The sequence below is a fragment of the Notamacropus eugenii genome, chromosome 3, assembly GCF_028372415.1.
Source record: "Notamacropus eugenii isolate mMacEug1 chromosome 3, mMacEug1.pri_v2, whole genome shotgun sequence".
In the NCBI taxonomy this organism is placed as follows: Eukaryota; Metazoa; Chordata; class Mammalia; order Diprotodontia; family Macropodidae; genus Notamacropus; species Notamacropus eugenii.
In genome coordinates this window covers 47,646,216-47,672,249 of record NC_092874.1, presented here as the reverse complement: position 1 = coordinate 47,672,249, position 26,034 = coordinate 47,646,216, and the positions used below count along the sequence as shown (strand labels likewise).

The following is a 26,034-nucleotide window of genomic DNA, read 5'->3' as shown; positions in this document are numbered from 1 at the left end:
AAGACCATGGGACTCCCCTATTCAGCTAACTCTAAAGGTTCTCTATTGCTCCTAGAATAAAAAAACAAGCTCTTCTGTTTGTTTAGTTTTAAAAGCCCTACATACTTTGGCCCTAACCTACTTGGACAGTCTCGATTATTCTGCTTCTGTCACATTTTGTGATCCAGTCAAAGTGACCTTCTCTCTGCTCCTGACACACAACATTCGATGTGTCATTTCCATGCCTTTAAACTGGAATGTACTCTTCCCTCAGTTCTGCCTCACAGGAGCTCTCTCTTCTTCTAAGCAACATGAAGCGTGGGTACCATCTTCTGCATGGCGCCTCCAACTCCCAGTGCCTGCCTTCCCTCCCAAACTACTTTGAATATATTTGTATCATTCACTTTATATTTAGGTGCCTCTAGTTTTGTGTATACTTGGTATCCTCTCCTGCCTCAATTTACCTTTTATTATATTCATTTGTGTTCATACTGTATCCTGTCCTCTCCCCTACCTAGAAGGAAATTATTTTCTTGAGCGGGAGGTCTGTTTGTGTCTTTGTGTTTGTGTTCTGAGAAGCTAGCATAAATGTTTGCTAAATAGAATAAAATCACTGAAATTTGTATTGAAATGTCATTGAAGTAATAAGCCACTTCATATCAATACAGGACACAAAGATACCACAAAAAAACCCAGAAACAATTCACATTCTACAACTCCAGTGGGGGAAGAGTGGCCAACTGCATAGTCTGGGCTTGACTTAAGAACATGCTCAGTATCCTACCTTGCTAGCATAAGAAAATGGCGGCTTGTAAACAATGTTGGATGCATTTACCTAGCCTTTAATGATAAATGGCAGCAGCCTAGGTAAGGAGAGTGGGAAAGAGCCTCATCACTTAAATGTATATACACTGGTAACTTCATATAACCCAGTGGAATGGAGATGTGAGTTTTATTAATCAGAGAAGATACATTTGAAACAGACAAATGGCTCCAGATCCAACTAATTGTACAATATAATTCTTCCATTAAGAATTTAATCAAGTCACCAGGCCTCTAATGAGAGCAAGGTATTCTAAGTTAGAAACCTCTGAAAAGAGTTCTCTCTCTTGCATCCAATAGAATATAAACTCTGTGAGGGCAGGCCTCCTCAGCACCTTTCAGCAAAGCATTCTACATAGTAAATGCTTAAATGAATGAAATCATTTAAGCCCTAAGTGTCAAGGGCTGGGAACATCAATAGAAAGGAGTTCCCATCCTGATTGGAGGAGACAATCCATAAATGGTGGATGGAGAGATCCCAAAGTTGTAAAAGTGTTGTAAGGGAGAGCGAGGGCCAGGGTTCTGGAGGACATTGAGGCAAACAGGAAAAAGGCCTATAAGACCTCAAGAATCAAACAGAAAATCCTCTGATTAGTTTTTACAGCTCTTCCTAATGTGGCTCCTCCTTACCTTTCAGGTCCTTCTTACAACTTATATAGTCTCCCAAGAATCTTTAGTCCAGTGACACCGGTATCCTTGGTTTTCCTTGTACTTGACAGTCAATTTCTCATCTCTCTTGTTTCTATTGGCTGTACCCCCTGCCTGGAACGACTTCTACCTTCTCTAGCTTCTTTCAAGTCTAAGTTAAAGTCTCACCTTCTGTTTCCTCAGTCCTCCTTAATCTTAGTGCCTTCCCTGAGACGATCCCCAATTTATCCTGTATGTATCTTGTTCATACAGTTATTTCCCTGTTGCCTCCCCTATTAATTAGTTTTATATAGGACTTTTTAAGATTTGCAAAATGCTTTACAAATATTATCTCATCCAACCCTCACAATAACTCTGTAAGGCAAGTGCTGTTATTAAGCCCCCCCCTCCATTTTACAGATGAGGAAACTGAGCCTGAAATATTCAGTCACTTGCCCAGAGTCCCACAGACACTAATAAGCTAGCCAAGAGAGGAAGGCAGGTAAGAAAAGTGTCCTTGGCAGCTTCCCAGGCATTTCAGATGAGTTACTAATAAATATTTGTTGAATTAAATGGACACTTCTAACTGCACAATTATAGGCAAGATGCTCATCTCCCTAAACCTCCAGTTCCGTCATCTGCAAAATAGTGATCCTGATATCAACTTCACAAGGTTGTTAGAAGGAAAGAGCTCTGTAAACCTTGGAGAGTGACATAGATATGAACTATTCCTATGATAACAAAAGTGGCTGAGATAATCAATAATAGAATTTTACTCCAAATTATGGGGAAGACACATACATCACAATAGAATTAAAACATCACTGATACTTGGAGTTTCTAATGAAATTTACATGTTAAAACAAACTACTTATCCTAGAAGATTATAGATCACATTTAAAATGAGAAATTCAAAACAAAAGTCCACCAATAAGCATTTATTAACTATCTACCAGGTATCAGAAAGAAATGAGTCTCAGGCTGGGGTCACATAGATGCTAGGAATGAAATCTGGGATGCTCAATTCCCAAACCAACTTCCACCTTCAAGTAATCTTAGATACTTTTCTTCATCTGGGTATCTATCAAATGAGGATGCTAACAAAAACTCACTAACCCTTTTTTCAGTTTGAAAATTCTAAGGTTTTGAAAGTATTCTCTGATTTGAGCAAGAAACTTCACAAAATCTTTGTACCTACAACAGAGTGCAAGAGGAAGCCTGCTTGGTATGCTGGTGCCCATCAGAGTAACCGTGCCTCCATTGAAGTCACAGATTAGCAGTGTCAAAGAGGGAGACTGGGTAAATCACGTCAAAAAATGTTTATTAAGCATCTCCAGTGTGCCAAGCATGGTGCTAAGGGCAAAGGGTACAAAGAAAAGTGAAAATAGCCAATCCTGGACACCATAATCAATCTATTTTTAAAAAATTTCTATGTGCCAGGTTTTGGCTGTGTGGAAAGTACACAGAACTACTTAGCTGCTGATCTGAGCTGCCTGTGTCTCCCCCTTCCCCAGCCCGCCCTTATCTTTAGAGGCAACCCTCCCCCCCGCCAACTTGCATGCTTCTAAGGGGAAAGAAATTTAAGTCTAAAATTTGAGTGATTCTTACTCCCATCAGATACGAGAGATGGTCCAATTTTTCATTATGCTAGTCACTTCTGTAAGTCATCATATTGAAAACAATCTTCCCTTCTCAATATTTTTTGGGGGCCAGGAAGGACATCTTTAACAGCATGAGTTAATATTCCGTAGCATTTCTGTGCAATGGAAACAACCTCCCTGAGACATGTTTAGGAGGATACATTCCAGACTCTCTCAGTTCTTCAGAACACTACAAGCTCGATACACCAAAAAAGGTCAGAGAAGTCCATTTTTCATAGTTTCAGAGAGCCGACATGGTGCAAAGCCAGATACATTAGGTACTATATTAGGTGTAAGTTACAACGGGTGAAATGCATTAAGCCTGAAGGCTATCTCCCCATCTGAGACAACAGGATATTAAAAGAGGCAATGACTGAAGAAAGAAGTTTTAAGCTGGCTACAAAGTACGGGACTTTAGTGAAGTAAAGACACTTTTGTTATAACAGGGGATAGAGAAAATGTTTCTTCTTTATTGCTAAGTATCCCAGCTATACTCTATGAAACTATTCCATAAATTTTAAATAAAAATATTTTGTAATAAAGCAACACTGTCTCCTAACACACAGACGTGCATGTATACATTTTTGCTTATATTCACTATCCTGAGTCCAACCTATCAATCACTGTATTGCTCCAAATCTTGAAATCTTCTTCCCCTCCCCAAGTTTATTTTCCCCCTTTTCAGGAGAGGCAGTTCCCCAAAATCCAGCTATAAGGAAAGCATGGATGAAAGAAAACCATCCTCAAATTATACCTGTTGGATTCTGACTACTGGTCAATCTGCAGGCTGGAAGCAGGAGGGGAATCTGATTGGCTATCTATAAATGGAAAATCTTTCCATAGATAAGGCAGAAAGAATGTAAAGAGATAGAAATTTTATAAATGCATAATAGAAGGACAAAAGATTATTAATCATCTGAGGAAAGAGAGAATATGGTTAAGCTGTGGAAACTGGGAAGGCTTCAAAGAAAGAGGTAACACCTGAATTGAGCCTTGAAGGAGGGGTAAGATCTCACCAACTGGAAACTGAAGGAAAGAGTGAGGAGGAAGAAAACTCCTGAGGTATGGGAGAAGAGAGACTGGAAAGGAGAGGCTAAAGTTGGGGAACAGAAAGGAGCCAGGTTTGGAAGGAAGACAGCAAATGAAAAATAAACAGTGTGAAAGGCATTAAACACCAGCCAAAGGAGGACAGATTTTATTCAGGAGCCTACTGAGAGTTATGGAAAGATTTTGCAAGGGAAGGGGACATATTATTGGAACTATGCTTTCAAAAATGGAATCCATCAGCAATGTGTGAACAGGATGGAGAAAGAAAAAAACAGGTCTCAGGACGAGTGTAGGGAGCTATCATAATACTCCAGAAAAGCAGAAATGGAAGCCTGAATTAAATTGGTGGCAAATTTTTAGAGAAGCACAGGAAGACAGAAGATTGAGGACGGGAATGGAGGGATTAGCTCTGAAAATAAGGAGGGACCGGAGAATGGGAAAACATCTCACAGCATCAACATTTGCATCTAGCGTTCTTTCTGTGGTAAAAACCAATGACTAAGGTTCACGATGAACCTGAGTTGTCAAGGAAAAGTTATTTATTTCCTCTGCTTGAAGAAACAAGGCTTCATAGACTATATATTTTAGAAACATATCTATCAAAAATTTGTTTTCTTTTTGAGTTTGGTATAACAAAGGTCAAACTTTAGGGGGACAGAAAGCTCTTTTCTCCAAGAAAGGCTGATTTCCTGTCAATTCTGGATAGCAGAGATTTTACTGTATGAAGAGAAGGCATAAAACATCTTGGGGAGAAAGAACACTGGAGGAAGTTGGAAGCCATACATTTGAATTCCATGGTGTGACATTCATCAGCTATACGAGTTTGGGCAAATCACTTAACCTCAGTGTCTCCATTAGTAAAATGAGGATAATATTTTCTCTTGTCTCATAGGGTTGTTGTCAGAATCAAGTGATATGTTATGAGAAGTATTTTGCAAGTCTCAACAATGCCAGCGATCAATAACAGTTCTTCTCTTCTCCTTCTCCTTCTTCTCCAGACCCACTAAATTCATTCCTGACTTTCTGTGTGATGACTGTTATTCATGTCACAATTTTAAAATCTTTCCATTTTCTCCATCTGTAAATAGGCATGAATTTAGCCTCCTCACCATCTCCTAGGAAGATGGTACCCTCTGTGAAAAAGCTTCAACTCTGTCAGGAAGGAGTTATTTGGATACAAGTTGTTGGGGCCATTTACCCATTGATGGACATGGGTACATCAGGATGGGTAAGATCTCACCAACTGGAAATCTCATCAATATACAGATATTTTGAAGTTTTGTTGTCATCTCCTATTTTTTATACTACTCATTTCTTGATAAAACTCCAGTAAGATCTTCCACTGAAAAACAGTTAAGTAGTTGTATCTGGGAGCGTATGTAGCATTCAGCACCCATAGTCCTCTACCTCTCTAGCAAAAGAGGGAAAGTAATTTCATCAGTTGTTCTCCAAGGCCATGATTAGTCATTACATTTAAGATGAGTTGAGGTGCCTTTTAGTGTTCTTTTCATATATGTTAATGTAATCAACGTATTTACAAACGTTAAAAAAATTTATAGGATGAAATAAAATTGGTTATTCTTTTTTTGGGAGCGCTGTCAGTTATCCTAGAGTTGAATAATCTGATCTCATTTCTTTTGCTTGCCAAGCCCCAAAGACTCGAGGGGCAAAATATAGCTTTGTCTTCAAATAAGTCATCAAGTTTCAAAACACTGTATTCTTTCTGAACCATCACTTTCTGCTTGACTCTGAGATGGTCAAGTCATACATTCAACTCCTTCCATTCCCTTTGGGGCCAAGATAGAGGATTAAAGAAATTACAGTAGACCAAGAGGAAGCTTCAATACAAGGTTAAGAAAGGCAGCATGGTGTAGTGGGGGAGAAACTGGACTAACGGGATAGAAACCTGTGTCTGTATTCTGGCTCAGACACTTTAGCTATTGAATTCTGGGTAAGACAGTGGGGTTCTCTTGAATGTGAAAGGGCCTCATTTTGTATTTTACCATACAAGGTTGTGAAGCAAACACTGTGTAAACTTTAATATGAATTATTATTTTCTACCACCCAAAATCCAACAGATGTAGGGAGAGTAACCTTCATAAGGACCTTAAAAAATTTCTTTTCAATGAACAAAAATCTACTTTCTTTTCCTTCTATTTTTTTCTCCTTGCATTGAGAGAAAAAAAAAACCTTGTAAACAAAGATACATAGTTAAGAAAACTAATTCTCACACTGGCCTTGTCCAAAAATATGTTTCAGCTTATACTCTGAGGCTATCAACTCTCTATCAGGATCTTAACCTAACACCTTTAGGTGAATCAGGCATATAGTACACAGAAGACTCTTGGGTCTTGAGTTACATATTGTAAGGAGTCCACATGCCATCAATTGGCCATGCATAAATAGGGAAGCCCAATAGGTGGGGTAGGGTCATTAAAATGAGAGAAAAAAAGGTAAAATAACTTCATGATGAGAGACAAGGGGATGATCAAGGAATAGCCTTGGAATCAGAAAGACACGTTTAAACCCTGCCTCTCTCACATTCTGGCCAGTGGTCCTAGGCAAGTCTCAACCCCTCAGACTATAAGTTATACAGAAAGTTCAGCTCTGTATTTGGCAAAGGGGTCCAGTACACAGGGTTTTAGTCAAAATCTAGTACAAAAATGTTTCCATTAATAATGAATACACATGATATATTTAATTAATGGATATATCAGACATGTTAATTATTAATACCAATTAATAATTAATAGTGATTAATTTCAGCATTTTAAGAGAATTCATTTATGCTGTCATTCAATAAGCACTTATTAAGTGCCTACTATTTGCAGACACTGTAATATGCACTGAAGACCTTAAGGGATGAGGATTGGACCTGTGATTTTAATGATGAAGGTAATTCTTTAATCAGGAAATTTCCTCTACCAATGGCACCAGAAATATGGAATCACTGCCAAACAATCCCTGACTTCAAGGCATTCCATTACACTATACCTTTCCTCAAGGTCCCAATAAGATTAAAAAGCCAGCTGTTTTTACTTCTATTATTAATTCAGTTTAAATAGAGAAAACATTGAGTAGATATTTTATTATCTGTCCCCTTGTTACAAAGTTCTAGCATGACGTCTTGAAAACGACTGAGAAAATGGAACTTGGTTGCATTTTCTCCTTAAAAACTATTAAACATGAATATGGGAAAGGGACTGGACCCGTGATTTATTTCATTGGTATAAGGAACTCTCAGGTAAGGAAATTCCCTCTACTAATGCAGGTTGGCACCTCTTCTGCAATTTACAGTCTTGGAGAGCTGCCTGAAACGCTGAGATGCCGAAAGACTTGTCTAGGCTTCGATAGCTAGAAAGCGTCAGAGGCAAAAACGTGAACCCAGCACTTTCTGGCTCTATCACGATGGCATACTGTCTCTGCCCTCAAGATGGATATTAGTATAATGTGAAAAGTTATGAAAAAGTGATCACTTTGGTAACAAGACTTTTCTAGTGAGTATGCACCTGTATCAGCACATTAATGTGTATTTTTTCCCCTTACTCAAAATAAAAAAATTAGATTTGTACCTTTTCCCACCCCAAGGCAAAAAATAATTATCTGAATTTCGTAGATTTTCATAGATTATTTGAATTTCATGGAATTTCAGTGTCTCCCCCCAACCAGTGAGGTCTTCTTCTGATGCCTTATCCTCATGAGGAGATGGCTGTAGCTTCTTAAATACTTCAATGGCACATGAACTCTAGCAGGTCCTATGAAGATAGAGAGTCTGGGCCCAGGGATGGACCCTATGTCAGTTGTTTGACGACCAACCTAGTTAAAGTGGGAGAGATTCATCACCAGTTGGCTGCAGGATCATGAGCACTTTGGCTGAAGTGCTCTTGAAGACCATCTACTATTTTTTAAAGGACTGAGATCTGCACAGATGAATGGATGATATGATTATAGAGCCTGAAAACAGAGAAATTATTTAAAAAAGCATCTTTGGGTACTACCATCTAACTTTAACCAGGCATTACTTCAGACAGAGATTATATTGTTGCAAATGCACTCACTTCTCCAGCTTTGAGAATTTTTGGGATCATACCACCTGAAAATCTTGACATCTGGCAGACACTGTGAAAAACCAGGTATCCAGACCTTTGTCTCTCTATTCCTTTGCATGTGAAGTAACTTGTTTGTATTTTCCTGCCTGGTCATATCAATTTTCAGCATAGACGAGAATGCTAATTGATCCTACACGCTGGCTGGCCTTGGTATCATTCCTCAAATTTAATTATCAAAAAAAATTTGTTACAAAAATAAAAAGCGGTCAGAATTCCCTGCCTTACCAAAGGGCATTGTGTTCATGTGAATTGGGGGTCCATGTTCTGGAATCAAATTAGAGGATCGGATAGCCAGACTCCATCCATTCAAGCTTGGACATTATGTAACCAGCCCAGCCCCTTCCTCTTGCCCTCTCTATGTATCTCTGTTATCATAAAACCTATTCAAACTTTTCCCAAGGGCAGGGAACAACACTTACAAGACAGCTTCCTAGGGAAGCCCAAAGCTTACCTCACCCTTCCCAGTGAAGGAAATGAGCAGACCTAGTCTTTTCCAGGGCTGTTATTTTAATAAGCCCTCCAAGGGCTTGCCCTGGTCAGCAGCTGGACTTTTCCTATGCTTTGTTTTCTTTACACGGGTGTTGGAAGATTGTGGATGGTTCAATCAGGGTTGATCTGTAAATAATGATAAAACATCCAGAGGAATCTACCTTGGAAAATCCTCTGTACACCAGGGAAAATAGAGCAAGCTGGAAGAGTGAATGCTTGTGAATTTCCCATTTGCTGAAGCTGGTATTCCTAAGGTTGAACCAACTATGTCAAGATGTGGCTCCTTCCCCAAGAAGCCCTTCTACTCCAGATCAGCAGCAAGCTGTTAAGAGACTTTCAGTCTAAATTTTACCATCATTGAGATGGAAATAATAATAGCATCTATTTCACAGGGTCAGTGTGAGGATTTAATGAGATGACACATGTGCTATTATCTAAATTTTAGCTGTTATTTTCATCTCCTAATTTTTGGCTTGGGCAGACAGGTGGCATGGGCAGTGGGTGGAATGCTGGACCTAGAGTGAGGAAGACCTGAGATCAAATGTGGCCTCATATACTTACTAGCTGTGTGATGCTGGGCAAGTAATTTTAACCTGTTTGCCTCAGTTTCCTCATCTGTAAAAAGAGCTAGAGAAGGAAATGGCAAACCATTTCAGCACCTTTGCCAAGAAAACCCCAAATGGGGTTACAAAGAGTTGGACATGACTGAAACATCTGAGGAACAACAAAATCCTTAGCTTGGTGGCCCAGTGTTTAAAGTACAAGGCTTGGAGTCAGTGAGATCTGAGTTCAAATCCTGTCTCAAACAATTCCTTAGCTGTGTGACCCTGGGCAAGTGGCTTGAACAATTTCCACCTCAGCTTCTCTCTATGTAAGATAGAAACAATAGCCCCAACTTCAAAGGGTTGTTGCAAGGATCACAGTCAGTCAATCAATACACGTTTATTAAGTACCTACTAGGTGCCATCACTGGAGATGGAAATAAAGGCAAAAGAGAGTCCCTGCACTCAAGGAATGAACCGACGGAGAAAAGATGTAAAGTGCTGTACAACACACTATATAAACACTCTATGAAAGAGCTACATAAATGCTGTCGTTATGACTGTCATGACCGTTGTCGCTGACATTCTTGTTACTATGTTACTGTTGTCACTGACATTCTTGTTACTATGTTACTGTTGTCACTGACATTCTTGTTACTATGTTACTGTTGTCACTGCCATTCTTATTATAGCAAAGGAAAGAAATAATCCTATGAGAGATGATTCTTGCACTTCTCTGGAAGTGGACGCGTGAAACACTAAGGAAAACCTCCTTATCTCTCAGACCTTTTTTATTCCTCCTCATGCAAAGTTTCACTAGGTTATAAACACAAAACTTGCTTTTTTAAGAGAAGAGGCAATTGGCTCCCAGTTTTACACTTCATGAGAATCCTGAGCACCCTTGAGAAAGAGAGGCATCCACAAGATTTTGGGATGATGAGCAGCTCCTCCTAAATGCCCACCTTTGTCACAGCAGAATCCTTGGGTGGACTCTTTCCATTCTGAATAGACGGAGGTCTGCCCTCAGCAGGGCAGGCAGTGTGGGCTCAACCGAGTGCTCTAGGTTTTTGCCATTAAGATTCTGTCTTCTGAATGGAACCCCACAGACAGAGAGGAATAGTTTCTGGTTCCTAAAGTCAGCATTTCCATCTTCCTTTTTAAGCTCTGGCACTGTAAGTCTCCAATGCGCCATGCTGATCATGCCCCTTCTTCCCCATCCGTGACAGAATGACTAGAAAGGGGACCTGAAAACAGCTGTGGCTACCAGGGAACATTTGCAAACTTCTGATTTCTCCTTAGTGGCTAAGAAGCAAAATGCAGATTTTGCAACATGTTATGCCCACTACAAACTTGGATATTCACCTATCTGCAAGGACATCTAATCACCCCTGTTCACCAACCCATCACTGAATGAATGAATGAATTTATTCACTCACTCAAATTACATTTAATTAAGTGCCTGCCTGCTATGTTCCAAGAGGCACTGAAGATACATAGATTAAAGCCAAAATAGTTCATGCCCTGAAGCAACTTCCACTCCACTGGGGAGAAATAACATGTGCATGAATGTAAACATATCACATGGAAGGCTAAGAAACAATGTTAAAGACTGAGATGCCCCTGATGCTTATCCATTGGGTTAACAGTAGGAAAATAAGAGGTTTTCCAGAAGACTGAGTACAAATACGTTTCCCCTCCACCCCAAAGCAAAAGTAGCACTTTCTCACTTACCACTGAGGTAAGAGCCATTTGAAAACTGTAGATCCGTGCAAGGCCAAAATCAGCCAGTTTGATCTGTCCACTGCTGGTGACAAGAATATTCTGTGGTTTCAGATCCCGGTGTACTACTCGGTGCGAATGAAGAAAATCCAGACCCCGGAGCAGCTGAAACATCATATCCTAAAAATAATCCACAATCAACAATCAATAGTGATCAGGAAGAATCGTTTCCCTTCCCACAGAACCCCCTGCATTCTCATGCCTAAGTGTGACACATTATGTCCCCCATCTCATCAGGGCATTATCAATATAGAACAAGAGGCAATCTCATATCACAATGAATAAAGAGCTGGAATAATAATGATGATACTAAGCATTTATACAGTTCTTTTAGGTTTACAAATATGGTCTCACTTGATCTCATGACAACCCCTGGGAAGCTGGTGCTCTTTGAATCTTAGAGATGCAAGCAGAGGTCAAGTGACTTGTCCAGAGTCCCACTGATGAATATCAGGTCTCTGGATTCAGATGGCTCTGGAGGAGAAGTGAAGCTGGTGACCTGCACAGCCCTCCCTCACTCAAAAGAAAGTCAAGTGCAAGTCATGTCACCATGTCTCTGATGGCATGGTCTTCTTCGGCAACAAAGGACAAACACAACAACAAGCTAGTAAGTGTTGGAGGCTTGATTTGAATTCAGGTCTCCCTGGCTCCAGGTCCAGTGTTCTATCCACCAGAGCACCTAAAACTCCAGGCAAGTTACTTAACTTCTCGATGCCTCAAGCAATTCTGTAAGGATATAAATTACTGTCTGTCATCAGGGCTTCCACACTGAACTTCCTGTCTCAATGATCTGGATCTCGCGTGGAGCCTGGCATAAAGCAGACAGCTCAGTCCTCAAAGTCAAGTGATCTCACATTTCTTTTTATAAAATGACAGAACTAATATCTAAAATGACATTACAGAAGAGGAAATGGAGGCTCGGAGACATTCAGTGATTTGCCAAGGATCACACAGCTAGTAAGTGTCTGAGGCTAAATTTGAACTTTGTTCTTCCCGACTCCAATTTTGGCACTCTTCAACGAACGTCCAAATGACTGCCATTTTACTGACAGGGAAAGTAAGTAAAAAAGAGGTTGTGATGGCTCCTACCTCCAAGTTCATAGCTCTTCTATGACACCCAGTGCCTAGGGAAATACATACATACCCACTGAACTTGGAGTTGGAAAAATTGACATCAAGACTCAGATGTGACCCTACTTGGATAGTCATTATGTGACCAGAGCAAATCACTAGATCTCTCAGTCAGCCAGACCTCTAAGACTCAAAATTACAGTCAAAGCAGCCAATGGGCATAAGTGGGAAGAACTTTCACCTCGTGTATCCTATAGGCATAAAATCTTAGTTGTGGGGAGAAAATTACAAATTTCTATCATTCATGCCTGTGATTTATCAGTGTAAGAAATGCCTTCTATCAATGCATATTAATGATGGTTCTGCAACTTATAGTCTAGAGAGGGGTCTCCAAAGGGGAAACCATAGAATGTCAACTAGGGGTCTTACATGAATCAATTAGGGGGTGGAAAGATGGGTTTGCCTCCCCATAATGACCAATCCTGGGGCTCATCTCTAATAGAATCAAACCAAGTTTTATTACCCACCTTCTATATGCAAGCTCCTACAACCCTTCCCTCCCACCCCTATTACAGAGACATAGCTTCCCAGACCAAGGATGGTCTCTCTGTTGGTATCCTCAGTAATTAGCAAGGTGCTTTGCCCACAGGAATCACTTAAAAAATACTTGCCTTCCCTCCTCTTTCTCCCTTTCTTCTCTCCCCTTCCCTTCCTTCTTTCTTTTTTCTTTCTTCCTTCCTATTCTCTCTTTTCCTTCTTTCCTTTATTCCTTCTTCCTTTTTCTTTCCTTCCCTCTGTCCCCTTTAACTTCCTCCCTTTTTTCTGCTTTTTCCTTCCTCCCTTCCCTTTTTCTTTCTTTCTCCTTTCTTTTTTCTTTCCTTCCCCCACTCCATCCCATGTACTAACATACACCAGTTCTGGTGATTGGAGGGGGGTGGAGTGGGACTGCGGAATATTAAGAATTGGCAGGCATCTTCAGGGCCACCTAGTCCAGTCTCCATAGAGTACCATATGGCAGACATAAGCAGTCCCACTGATGGCTAGCAGTTTTTGCTTTTGAGAAACATTTGAAATGGCCCAGAGAAATTGGCAGCAGAGACCTTAGACACACACAAATAGTGTTAACTGCTGAAGCACTGGAGGGGTGGGGGGAGGAGAGGACGCAGCCTGGGAAGATCAGAGGACCATTTTAGGTCAAACGACTAGCAGTGAATAAACAGGAGTGTGAAAGTGAACCCAAACATGTGAAAGAAGCCAGTCTCTACTATAGTAAGTGAGTCTTCATTGGAAACATGTGCACACAAATTGGGAGCCCTGATTTTAAAGCAAGCCTAACCTTTAAAAAAAATGCCACCAAAAGTGCACATTTGTGGGCTTCTAAGGCATGAAGCACTATTTGAAACTGTACAGAGAAACTTAGGAAAAATGAATTGGAAGTAGTCTAAACTATTTAACTAAAACAACCTATGAATGTAATATGACAATAGCTCTCAGACACTGTTAGAGGCTGAGAAGGTGTCCATCCATATTAGTAAAGGGAGTTTACTATACCAAATGAATCACAGGTCCAGATGTCCCAAAATTAATTCAATAAAAACTCAATTACCTATATTAACTGGGGTATGAGTGAGGCCTGCCTAATTGGTGGAAAATATGATTACAGAATTTTAAAATTATTTCCATTTTTGCTAATTTTAAATGCATACAAAATCACTAGATAAGTCTTAATGAATTCTCTTTAATTAATTTGTAACTGACATACTCATGACATGGTGAATACAGAAGACATCTGTAAAAAGATAACTTTATGTTAAAAAGCTGGAAGAACTAGTCAGTTTCAGAATCATCTGTCCCTATGTAGCTGGCTCATCTATCATTCCGTGAAAAGGTCAACTTTAATATCAAATTAGATAAAAGGATAAAGAGAATAATGTGATATTACAACAGCTTCGGCCTGACCTCCGTAAACAAGCCATTATTTCTGAAAAACAGTATTTACAAAAATTAGCCACCATTGCCATTTCCTACAGAATTTCATGTTGTATAAAACAGCTGTTAAAATGACTAGGCTGGAACAGCCCAGAAATCATCTGAATTGGAGAATGGGACGCCTAGTGCCTTTGTCCATTGGTATATATGTGGATCAAAATATAGATGGACAATGAGCTGAAGGGGGTGTAGACTAGGCAGAGAGTGGGTTAGACAGCAATGGGGAATTTGTGCTGTGCTTTTTATGATCTCAATCAATGAACAAGGTACAAAGTGCCTACTATGTGCCAGGCAAAGTACTAGGATTATAAAGGCAAAAATGAAACAAGTCCTTGGCCTCAAGAGGCTTATAGTCTAGTACAGAAAACATCATGTACATAAAACAATTAAACAATATACACATAAAGGCAATACAAGTTAATTTGGGGAGGGAGCCTTAATAAATGGAGTGATAAGGAATGAGTTTAGGAAGGAGATGGTACTTGAGCCACGTTTGAAGAAAGTTCAAAATTGTAAGAGTCAGGTGGGGATTCTAAGTAGTGAAGATGGAATATATTCCAGACATAGGAAGACAACATGTACAAAAGGGTCATGATGGGAGGTGGAGAGTAATTACAAAATTCTGAACACAATATAATTAGCAGTGGCAGAGGTCTCTTATAATATAATTGGTTTTTTACTAGGATTCCTCACAGGATCATAGATTTAGAGCCAGAAAGTATCTGAAGGAGCAGAAACACTTCATCTTCCTAATACCAACCTCCTCTGTTCTCTAGGGCTGCTAATGAACACCAAAATCACAGAAGACTCAAACTTTCAGGTGCCCCAGAAGCAATGGATGGATGCATGATGGGCACAAAAAGATGGCAGCAAATTACTGAAAGGGACTTAAGCACAAGCCTAGAAGTCAACAATGAAGGATGAAAATTGCAAGGAGAAAGGAAATAGTCATAGAGCAAGTAAGATGGATAGTCCATGAAACAGTCAATCGATTCAATATTCTGAAGAGGGATTTGTATAGAGAGGTGGAATTAAGAATGGAAATTGGTAGAGGGATTAAAATCATGGGTCCTGAGAATAATCAGTGTAGTAAGGAATATATCACAGTTCTTACCTAAGCAGCTTTGAGTCCTTTCGTTACTGGTATGTAAATAAAACAGCTGCTTCTGAATTCTGAGTATGTGAAATTTTAAAGCTTTTCCACAAACAAAATTAATGCAACTAAGATAAAGAAAGCAGTGGACTAGGGGGACAAACATCTTTATATCAAATATCTCTGATACCTAAGATATGCTGGTAATTGACACAAATATATAAGAATATGAAGAAAGAATATGAATATTTTCAGAATTATTAAAAACATTAAGAGGGCGGAGCCAAGATGGTGGAGTAGAAAGACACTCATACGCTAGCTCCGAACCCATAAAATATCTGTAAAAAAGAACTCCCAACAAATTCTGGAGCAGCAGAAGCCACAGAACAATGGAGCAGATGAGACTTCTGTTCCAGAGAGCCTTGAAAACCTCTCGCAAAAGGTCCATCGCGCTGTGGACCTGGAGCCGAGCCCAGCCCTGCCTTGGCCACGCAGCACCAAGAGGAGAAGATCCGAGCAGGCTTCAGGGACAGAATCTCCAGGGGCCGCGTGGGTCCCTCCACCCACAGGTGACAAGGGTTGGTGAGAGGGTCTCTTTGGCTGGTTGAGAGGGGAGTGGGGTGCCCCCATAACTCAGGCCCCCTCAGGAGGCAGCAGCGGAGGCGGGAGCAGACCGGGGCTCCCCAAGCAGGCAGGAGCTTGGATCCATTGTTGAAGGTCTCTGCATAAACCCCCTGAGGGAAATGAGCCCTGTGAGGTGGCCCTGCCCCGACCTGAGCACCTGAACTTAATCTCACACTGAATAGCAGCCCTGCCCCACCCAAAGCCCTGAGGCTGGGGAGCAGCATTTGAATCTCAGACCCCAAGCACTGGCTGGGCCAATCTGGAGGCCAAGTGGGTGTGAAGAGAATATTCAGAAGTCAAGTCACTGGCTGGGAAAATGCCCAGAAAAGGGAAAAAAAATAAGACGATAGAAGGTTACTTTCTTGGGGAACAGATATCTCCTCCCTTCCTTTCTGATGAGGAAGAACAATGCTTACCATCAAGGAAAGACGTAGAAATTAAGGCTTATGTATCCCAAACATCCAAAAGAAATATTCCATGGGCTTAGGCCATGGAAGAGCTCAAAAAGGATTTTGAAAATCAAGTTAGAGAGGTGGAGGAAAAACTGGGAAGAGAAATGAAAGACATGCAAGCAAAGCATGAAAAACAATTAAACATCCTGCTAAAGGAGACCCAAAAAAATGCTAGGAAAATAACACCTTAAAAAATAGGCTAACTCAATTGGCAAAAGAGGTTCAAAAAGCCAATGAGGAGAAGAATGCTTTCAAAAGCAGAATTAGCCAAATGGAAAAGGAGGTTCAAAAGCTCACTGAAGAAAATAGTTCTTTCAAAATTGGAATGGAACAGATGGAGGCTAATGACTTTATGACAAACCAAGAAATCACAAAACAAAACCAAAAGAATGAAAAAATGGAAGATAATGTGAAATATCTCATTGGAAAAACAACTGACCTGGAAAATAGATCCAGGAGAGACAATTTAAAAATTATAGGACTACCTGAAAGCCATGATCAAAAAAAGTGCCTAGACATCATCTTTCATGAAATTATCAAGGAAAACTGCCCTGAGATTTTAGAATCAGAGGGCAAAATAAGTATTCAAGGAATCCACAGATCACTGCCTGAAAGAGATCCAAAAAGAGAAACTCCTAGGAACATTGTGGCCAAATTCCAGAGTTCCCAGGTCAGGAAGTGCCAAGCCTAGAGGCCTGTATTGGGCTACCCGAGTCTTCCTTACCTCACCTCCCGAGGTCTTTGGCTGGCCACGCCAGATGCACGTATGAGAGAAAGGACGTTCCAGAGTCAAACAGGGGTTGAGCTTTATTACAGGGTTTCGGTTACAAGTGCAGGGGGTCTTCTTTCTTAGGACGAAGAGGGGGAGATTTCCTAAGGAGGCTAAGCTTAAGGGATTGGAAGTAGAAGTACAAGCGGGGAGAGAGGGGGAGGGGAGAGAGGAAAGAAAAGAAGCGGAGCCCTACTTTTCTCTTTGGCTCCACACGTGCTAAGAGAGCTTTTAGGCTTCCTCAATCCTACTTAATCTTCAGCCACACAGTTTGCATCTCAATACCGTGCTGTTAGGTAACTAGGTGTGCTCCAATCCGGGACGACCTCGAGGGCAGGGAGACTCCACCCATGAGGTATCTCCGGGGGAGAGGCGGAAATACCCGAGCTAGCCGAGCTAGCTCGGTCTGACCTTCTCGAACCCCCGCTGTTCATGGAGGGCCTCGTAAGACTCTAAGATTTAGAAGTCCCACTTTTACCTGCCCGAGACTGTCCACACGGAATTGAGCTTCCAGTCCCAACAAAGAAGAAAGTATTGCAAGCAGCTAGAAAGAAACAATTCAAGTATTGTGGAAATACAATCAGGATAACACAAGATCTAGCAGCTTTTACGTTAAGGGATCGAAGGGTGTGGAATAGGATATTCCAGAAGTCAAAGGAACTAGGACTAAAACCAAGAATCACCTACCCAGCAAAAGTGAGTATAATACTTCAGGGGAAAAATGGTCTTTCAATGAAATCAAGGACTTTCAAGCATTCTTGATGAAAAGACCAGAGCTGAAAAGAAAATCTGACTTTCAAACACAAGAATGAAGAGAACCATGAAAAGGTAAACAGCAAAGAGAAATCATAAGGGACTTACAAAAGATGAACTGTTTACATTCCTACATGGAAAGACAATATTTGTAACTCTTGAAACTATTCAGTATTTAGGTAGTGGGTGGGATTACACACACACACACATGAACATGTACACACACACACACACACATAGAGACAGAGTGCACAGAGTGAATTGAAGAGGATGGGATCATATCTTAAAAAAATGAAATCAAGCAGTGAGAGAGAAAAATATTGGGAGGAGAAAGGGACAAATGGAATGGGGCAAATTATCTCTTATAAAAGAGGCAAGCAAAAGACCTTTTTAGTTTGGGGAAAAAGAGGGGAGGTGAGAGAAAAACATGAAGTTTACTCTCATCACATTCCACTAAAGGAAGGAATAAAATGCACACTCATTTTGGTATGAAAACCTATCTTACAATACAGGAAAGTGGGGGAGAAGGGGATAAGCAGGGTGGGGGGGATGATGGAAGGGAGGGCATGGGGAGAAGAGAGCAATTTGAGGTCGACACTCATGGGGAGGGACAGGATCAAAAGAGGGAACAGAAGTAATGGGGGACAGGATAGGATGGAGGGAAATATAGTTAGTCTTATACAACACGACTATTATGGAAGTCCTTTGCAAAACTACACAGATTTGGCCTATATTGAATTGCTTGCCTTCTAAAGGGAAAGGGTGGGGAGGGAGGGAGGTAAAGAAGTTGGAACTCAAAGTTTTAGGAACAACTGTCGAGTAATGTTCTTGCCACTAGGAAATAAGAAATACAGGTAAAGGGGTATAGAAAGTTATTTGGCCCTACAGGACAAAAGAGAAGATGGAGACAAGGGCTGAGAGGGATGATAGAAGAGAGAGAAGATTGGTGATAGGGGCAATTAGAATGCTTGGTGTTTGGGGGTAGGGGGAGGGGACAAAAGGGGAGAAAATGAGGAACCCAAAATTTTGTGAAAATGAATGTTAAAAGTTAAATAAATAAATAAAAACATATTAAGAGAAATACAAATAAAAATAACTCAGATTTTAACCAAATTTGTCAATGTCCTTTTTCTATGCTATGCTGCCTTTCCCTATCTTTTCCACAGGGATACTGAGAAATATTCTGTCAAATTACTTTCTGAAATTCACATAGATGATATCTATAGCATTCACCCAATTTAGTCAAGTAATTAAGTCAAAAACGGAAATGAAGTCAGTCTCACATGTTTTATTCTTAATGATAGTACCTTAGAGTGCTAACTACTTCCCTTTCTAAATACCCAGAAACTATCCTTCTAATAATGAATTCTCAAATCAGAAATGCTGTGGTAGGAGAAATATTAACAAACTCTTTGGCCAAACTTACTGTATCAATCTAGAATCGGAGAACGTTAGAGAATTAGTCAACTACAACCAACAACAATAGGAGAATCAGGAAAGAGCAATATTTGGAAAATTAAGGAAAGACAGAGTATCTATAGAAAAAGGCTAGTCTGTACTGTTAAATGATGCAGAGAGGTCAAGAAGGATGATGACCGAGAAAAAAGGCCACTGGATTTAGAGGTTAAGGGATCCTGGTAACCTGGGAGAAATAGGCTTTAGTGGTAGGGTAAGAAGCCCAGTTATAACAAGGGGTTAAGAAGTGAGAGGGGGGGCTAGGAAATAAAAAAGCAGCAACAAGCAGATGATTTTTCTAGGAGTTTGCCTATGAAAAGAAGGAGATATAGAGAGTAATAACTTTAGGGGATGCTACTGTGATATGAAATTTTTTTTGAGGATGGGGGAAAATCAGATATTTTTTGTAAGTAGCAGGAAAGATGCCTATGGAGGAGAAGGACTGAAAATGAGAGAAAGAGAGAAGAGACGTTAGAAGGGGCAAGCTCTGAGACAGAAGGGAATGAGTTCAAAGGTGACTGGCCTTTGCAAGGGCAAGGACTATCACTGTCTCACAGATCTCCCCAGGAACGTTGAGAGGTGAATACAGATAAAAGTTGGACCAGATGATGTCTGAGAGCCTTCCCAACTCTAGATTCCATAATGTTCCAGAAGTACCATTATAAATCACATAAAAAATTCAGAGATGCTTGACCACCTCTAGTCACTGAATTACAGAAAGGATTAATGAGATTTCTAGAGAGATATAATAATATCTCAACTCAGCTTTGTGGATAATTCAAAATTTGTATTATCAGAAAGAACTATGCAAATAATTGCTTTTGTAGCATGCTTTGTTAAGCAAAAAAAAATGTGGCATAGTCAACAAGCATTTGCTAAGTATTTACTATGTACCAGGCATTGTTAAGAGCTGGGGAGAAAAAGAAAGATGGAAAAAAACCCCCACCCAAACCCTATTCTTTGCCTTCAAGAAGCTCATTCTAAAGAGGGAGGTAATATGCAAACAAGTATTTATAAACAAGATATATGCAGCATAAATTAAAGGTAACATGAGAGAGAAGGAACTAAGATTAAGGCTGGTGAAAGGTTCCTTGTGAAAGAAAAGACTTTAGCTGAGACCTGAAAGAAGTAAGTAAAGCTAGGAGGCAGAGATGAGGAGGGTGAGAGTTTCAGACGCATGGGACAGCTACTAAAAACGCTCACTGTTGAGTGTAGTGTGTGAGGGCCAGCAAGGAAGTCAGTGCCACTGGAGTGTAACAAGATCAAGGTAAGTTTTTTTCCTTGGTTAGGAGAACAAAAAACCCCAAAAGTTATGATAACATCTGCTTTCACATCATCTACATTTCCCAAAGTATCTTTTCCCTTATCTCTCCCAGAGAGCGATCTCTTATGATAATGAATAAAAAATGAAAAAAGGAAAACAGGTCAGCAAAACTAATCAGCATATTGGAAAAGTCTGACCTTTCATTGGTAGAGTATATATATCTAATACAGGAATGTCTGGGTCAAAGGCTTTGGGCATTTTAGTCACTTTCTTCCCTTAATTTCAAATCACTTCCTAGAATGGCTGGGTCAATTCACAGCTCCACCAACAAGGTATAAGTGTGCCCACCTTACCATAACCTTCTAACATTGAAGCAAGCTTTATACAACAACAATCTAATTATTATTAGATTAATTAATTAATTAGATTAATTAATTAATTTTATTAAGCCACTGTAGGCTTTTACTTTAAATGGATTTTTTTCCTCTAAGCCATTAAAGTAGTACAATGCAAAGGGAATGAAAAAAAAGTAAGCTGACCAGTGCAAAGCAAACATCCTTAAATAAAATTGAGTGAGGAAATTTCCTAGTGTGTTAAAAACAAAAACAAAACAAAAAACCGGAAACTGCTGTCCATATAACTAAGAATGGTTTAGGCAAATCATCACTTTGGTCACACCCATGACAAAAAGAGTCCATTTGGGTTCAGCTGGCTGTATTCTTCTGAGAAATTAATGTACACATGGGATTTGGGTGCATGTTTCAACAAAATGCTATTGTGTAATGTTGTTTGGCCTGAGGAAGTTTTAGGTGTGGTCTTGTCTTTGGTAACTAAGTCCCGTCCCCCCCCCAAATTTATGGGGCCTTAGCGCAACACCCAGAATCCTTGTTTTAGGTATACCCTTTCTTGAATTCTCTTATTTTCTTAAAAAGGGAAGGCGTTTGGAGGAGGCCCACCAGAATGGGAAGGCACTAGAATTCACATATGAGAATTCATCTGAAGGAAACAGGAATGTTTAGCCTGGGGAAGATATGACTAGGGATGGGGTAGGGAGTGGGGGGTGGGAGGATGTTTGGAGGAAAAGGGCTAGATGGCTTCTTTGAAGGATCTGAAAGGACTCAGAGGGATTAGGCCTCAGAGGTAGAACCAGGGGCTAGGTTTAAGTGGCAGAGAAGTAAATTGAGGCTTAAGGTCAAGAAAAACCTCTAAAGAATTACAGCTATTCAAAAGGGGAGCAGGCTGCCTCTAGAAATGGTGAGTTTCTCTCCACTGGAGGACTTAGTGTAAAAGCAACTTGTTAGGTATGTGATATAATGGGGATTCTCTTTTGGGTTATGGGTTGGGCTGGAAGGCCTCTGGAGTCCTTTCCAACCCCGGTCTCCTGTGATTCTGTATAACATCCAGTAGAGCTATATTTTCCAACTGTAGAAAAAGCCTGATTATTTTCAAGGCTACTGGAAACTGGTCCAATTTCCATTGTGCAGTAAATCACAGAAATGATGGCTCTGAAGGATAATTTTGGATAACTAGATCCAATTAATCTGAATAATGAACTCATAATATCCTGAAAAAATCCCAGCATCATTTGTGTCTAGCTGGCTAAAGTTTCTCCAAATTTAGCTGTAATGGGATATTTTGAACTTATAAAGATGACTTATTAGTAGATAATATGAACTTCTTATCTCTATCCTCATGATGTACAAACCACGTTCTCTTCAAACTGTCTATTACATTTTTATATGTTTCTCTGTAATAGGGACAAAATAAATTATTTTCTACTCCCCACCCCAATATCACTTTATATATCCTGATAGCAAAAAGATTCTAGAATCTGAAAGTCTAAAACTCAAATTCTAAAGTCTAGGCTTTACTTTCACATGACCAGAAGGACAATGATGTTTCCAATCTATCTAGGGACTATGCCTATAGGTCAAAGATCACCAAGACTTGGACAAGATATAGGGCAACAGCTTCAGCATGAGCAAATGAAATAGCTACCGTGAAGGAAAAAAGGGCAGGTAGGTGGCACAGGAGATAGAGCTTCAGCCTAGGAGTCAACAGGACCTGAGTTCAAATCCACTCTTGGACATAGTTCACCCTGTTGGCCTCAGTTTTCTCATCTGTGAAATGGGCTGGAGAAGGAAACAGCACTCTGGTATCTCTGCCAAGAAAATCCTGAATGGGGTCATGGAGGAATTGGATTAGACTAGACAACAACAAAGTGAAGGAAAGAAAAGTAGGGTGCAGTCTTTCAATTGTTTTCTAAATATCAAAAGACATTTTGTTTCTTATCTTTTTTGGTTATTCCCCAAAATTATTACCAGGTTTACAGTTTGGACTCAACACTTTGTCAAAAGCCTAACAGCATGGTACGTAGAGCCCTGGGTTTGAAGTCAGGAGAAGTTGGGTTCAAATTGTGCCTTAAGATATTTACTTGTTGTGTGATCTCAGGGCAAGTCATTAAACTTCTCCTGGCTTTAGTTCCTCAACTGTAAAAGAGGATCTGGATTCAAATCCCACCTATAATATTACGTTTGCAACCTTGGATAAATCACTTCATCTTCCTTAGTTTTCTCATCTGTAAAATGAGTGGGTTATATGGCTTATGAGGTTTTTTCTAGGTCTATGAATGAGCCTCTTAAGATTCCTTCTACCTCTTAATCTAAGATTCTATGATCTTTCTTTGGAAATCCCTTTGTGCTTCCTATATACAAGTGGAGTCCAAGAGTTGTCCTATATAGGTAGATGTGTGTGTGTGTGTGTGTGTATGCATGCATAGATAGATAGATCAGTACTGATCATAGAACCCTCAAAGAATGCATCCTCCAAAACAGAGAGGGAAAAACACATTCCTACTAAGCGCAGAAGTGCCAAGTTGAAGCCAGAAGCCGACAACAGCGTGGGTTCCCTAGTGATTTTCAGAATTACTCAAAGGCCACTGGATGAGAAGGTAGCGATGGGAGCCATCCTCCCCAATATGCTCACAAATCAGGGTGAGAAAGACACATCTGTATGGTTTGTTTCCATGGTCATTGTCCGACACTAGCTTCACAGGACGAGGACACCAAGGGCTAAGGTAACAGACGGACCACCTTGTGGTCTGACAACTAGAGCTGATCCAAAAATAGAACCCTCGTTGGAAAGGCTGGCATATTATTTGTTTTTATGGCTTCCAGGCAACTGAGAAGGGGTATAAATGCAGCAATGTGTATAGAACACATTAATAAAAGGAGGATGTATTTTAAACAGAGAATTGAGTCAAGAAACCTAGCATTATATTGCTGAAAGCGACGATAAACGACGGGTAAGTAAACTTTGTGACATATCTAAATGATATTTGGGAACAGAAACATAACAACTGACTTTCTACTCAAGTCATATGAATGTCTGCTTTATAGGGATAAGGTAATGAGTAATTGAGGACGGCCTGAAAAAGGAATCATTACCTCATGATAATGGCTATTAGCCCAGTATGGAAAGTCATTGGGAAGTGAAACTGCCACTAGGCAGTGTTAATTATAACCATCTCCTGGCTTCTTCAGAGCAGGATATGAGAATTCAGGGCTGACTCAGTTAGAAAGTGGGAGGCAGAAACGGTTCTGTTATTGGCCAGTGACCTTTCAAGTTCCCAAGTGACTAACTCACCTGACTAATATACCTACCATCTACCTTGCCCTAATTCTCCTGACTCAGTTTGTTCATTCTGACTAAACGGGTCAAAGGAGAAGCTGGGTTTTTTTGTTGTTTGTTTTTTAAGGAGAGAGGAAAAAAGAGGCCAAATTTCAGTGAATAATCAAGGTTCCACAGAAGCAGTTGTCAAACCTGACTAGGGAATGGGTCTATGTGTAGTCTGTGAAAAGATCACTAGAAGCACTCACTGACTCACTTCAAGGAGAAATTATGCAGCGTACTGTGATCCTCTGGGGGAATCCATAGAGACTGTGCAGGGGAAAGGGACGGAAACAAGAGATTACATATGCATATCACATACAGCAGCTAGGTGGTACAGTGGTGAGAGCACTGGGCCCAGAGTAAGAGAGACTCGAGTTCAAATCTTGTCTCAGATATTGTCTGCTTCAGTTTTCTTTTCTGTAAAACAGGGATGATAACAGCACCTACCTCCCAGAGTTATTATGAGGATCAAATGAGATAATATTTGTAAAGTGCTTAACACAGTGCCTAATCTAAGTTAAGTACGTGCCACATAAATGTTAGCTATTATTATTAACAACAATCAAGTGGGAAAAGAGATTAGTGATATGTGGCTTCACTCAATCTGATCTGAGCTACATCAATCAATCAATCAATCAGCATGTATTAAATATGTATTTTGGGCTAGGAACTGTGTTAGCCCCTGGGGATCAAAAGAAAAATGAAGACATAAGGAGCCTACTTCTAAAAGAACTGTACAATAAGGGAGAGAAGCAGAGAAACTATTTGGAAAGGAAGTTTCCATCAATCAATCAACAAGCATTTATTAAGCACCTACTGTGTGACAGGCACTGGAGACAAAAAGAGAAAAATCAAACAGTCTCTGTCCCCAAGAAGCTCCTGTGCTATTGAGGGAAAAACAAAAAGTATACATGTAAATATGTCGAGAATAAATGAAAAAATAAATGCAAGGCAATTTCAGGTGAGGCTTGAGACGAACTTGGATGGAAACTGGGGTTTCCCACCATTCATCTTCATGTTTGTTTTTTATGTACATAGGCACTGTAGGTATTATCATGGGAAACCATCTATCTCTAATATCTTACAATGAGTACTGAATCATGAAATTAATTTTAAAAGTCTTCCCCTCTTTTCATTCCACTATCTGAATTCATATAACATTTATTATCCATACAATTAGTTTGATAACTCAGTTCAACAAATACTTATTAAGTCCCCACTATGTGCAAGAAATAGGTTCAAGGGACCCACAACCCATAGAACAACTACAAAGAAGTAACTCACGGCGAATTCTGCACCCAGAGGCCACAGAACATTGGAGCGAGGGAGATTTCTGTTCCGGAGAGACCTGCAAACCTCTCGTAAAAGGTCCTTCGTGCTGCGGACTGGGCGCCGGGACTGGGAGCTGAGTACAGCCCTGCCGTGGCCGCAGCACCGAGAGGAACAGATCCGAGCGGGCTTCAGGGACGGGATCTCCAGCGGCCGCACAAGTACCTCCACCCACAGGTGACGGGGGTCGGTGAGAGAGTCCCTTTGGCGGGTCGAGGGGGGAGTGGGGTGCCCCCATGGCTCGGGCCCCCTCGGGAGACAGAAGCTGAGGGGCAGCGGCAGACCAGGGCTCTCCAAGCAGGCAGGAGCCTGGATCCATTGTTGAAGGTCTGTGCATAAACTCCCTGAGGGAACTGAGCCTGAGAGGCAGCCCTGCCCTCACCTGAGCATCTGAATTTAATCTCACACTGAATAGCAGCCCTGCCCCCGCCCAAAGCCCTGAGGCTGGAAGCAGCATTTGAATCTCAGACCCCAAACGCTGGCTGGGAGGATCAGGAGGTGAGGTGGGTGTGAGGAAAATATTCAGAGG

The 26,034-nt window shown here is 40.5% G+C and overlaps 1 protein-coding gene across 2 annotated transcripts in view; it reads right to left on the bottom strand.

Moving 5' to 3' along the window:
* The window catches only part of CDK6 (cyclin dependent kinase 6), a 274,513-nt gene that overhangs the window by 136,047 nt on the left and 112,432 nt on the right, over nucleotides 1–26,034 (bottom strand). For both annotated transcript variants that reach the window (XM_072651508.1, XM_072651509.1), the window contains exon 3: nucleotides 10,987–11,154. In XM_072651508.1, coding sequence (XP_072507609.1) covers nucleotides 10,987–11,154 — 168 coding nt within the window. The remainder of the gene's footprint in view (nucleotides 1–10,986; nucleotides 11,155–26,034) is intronic.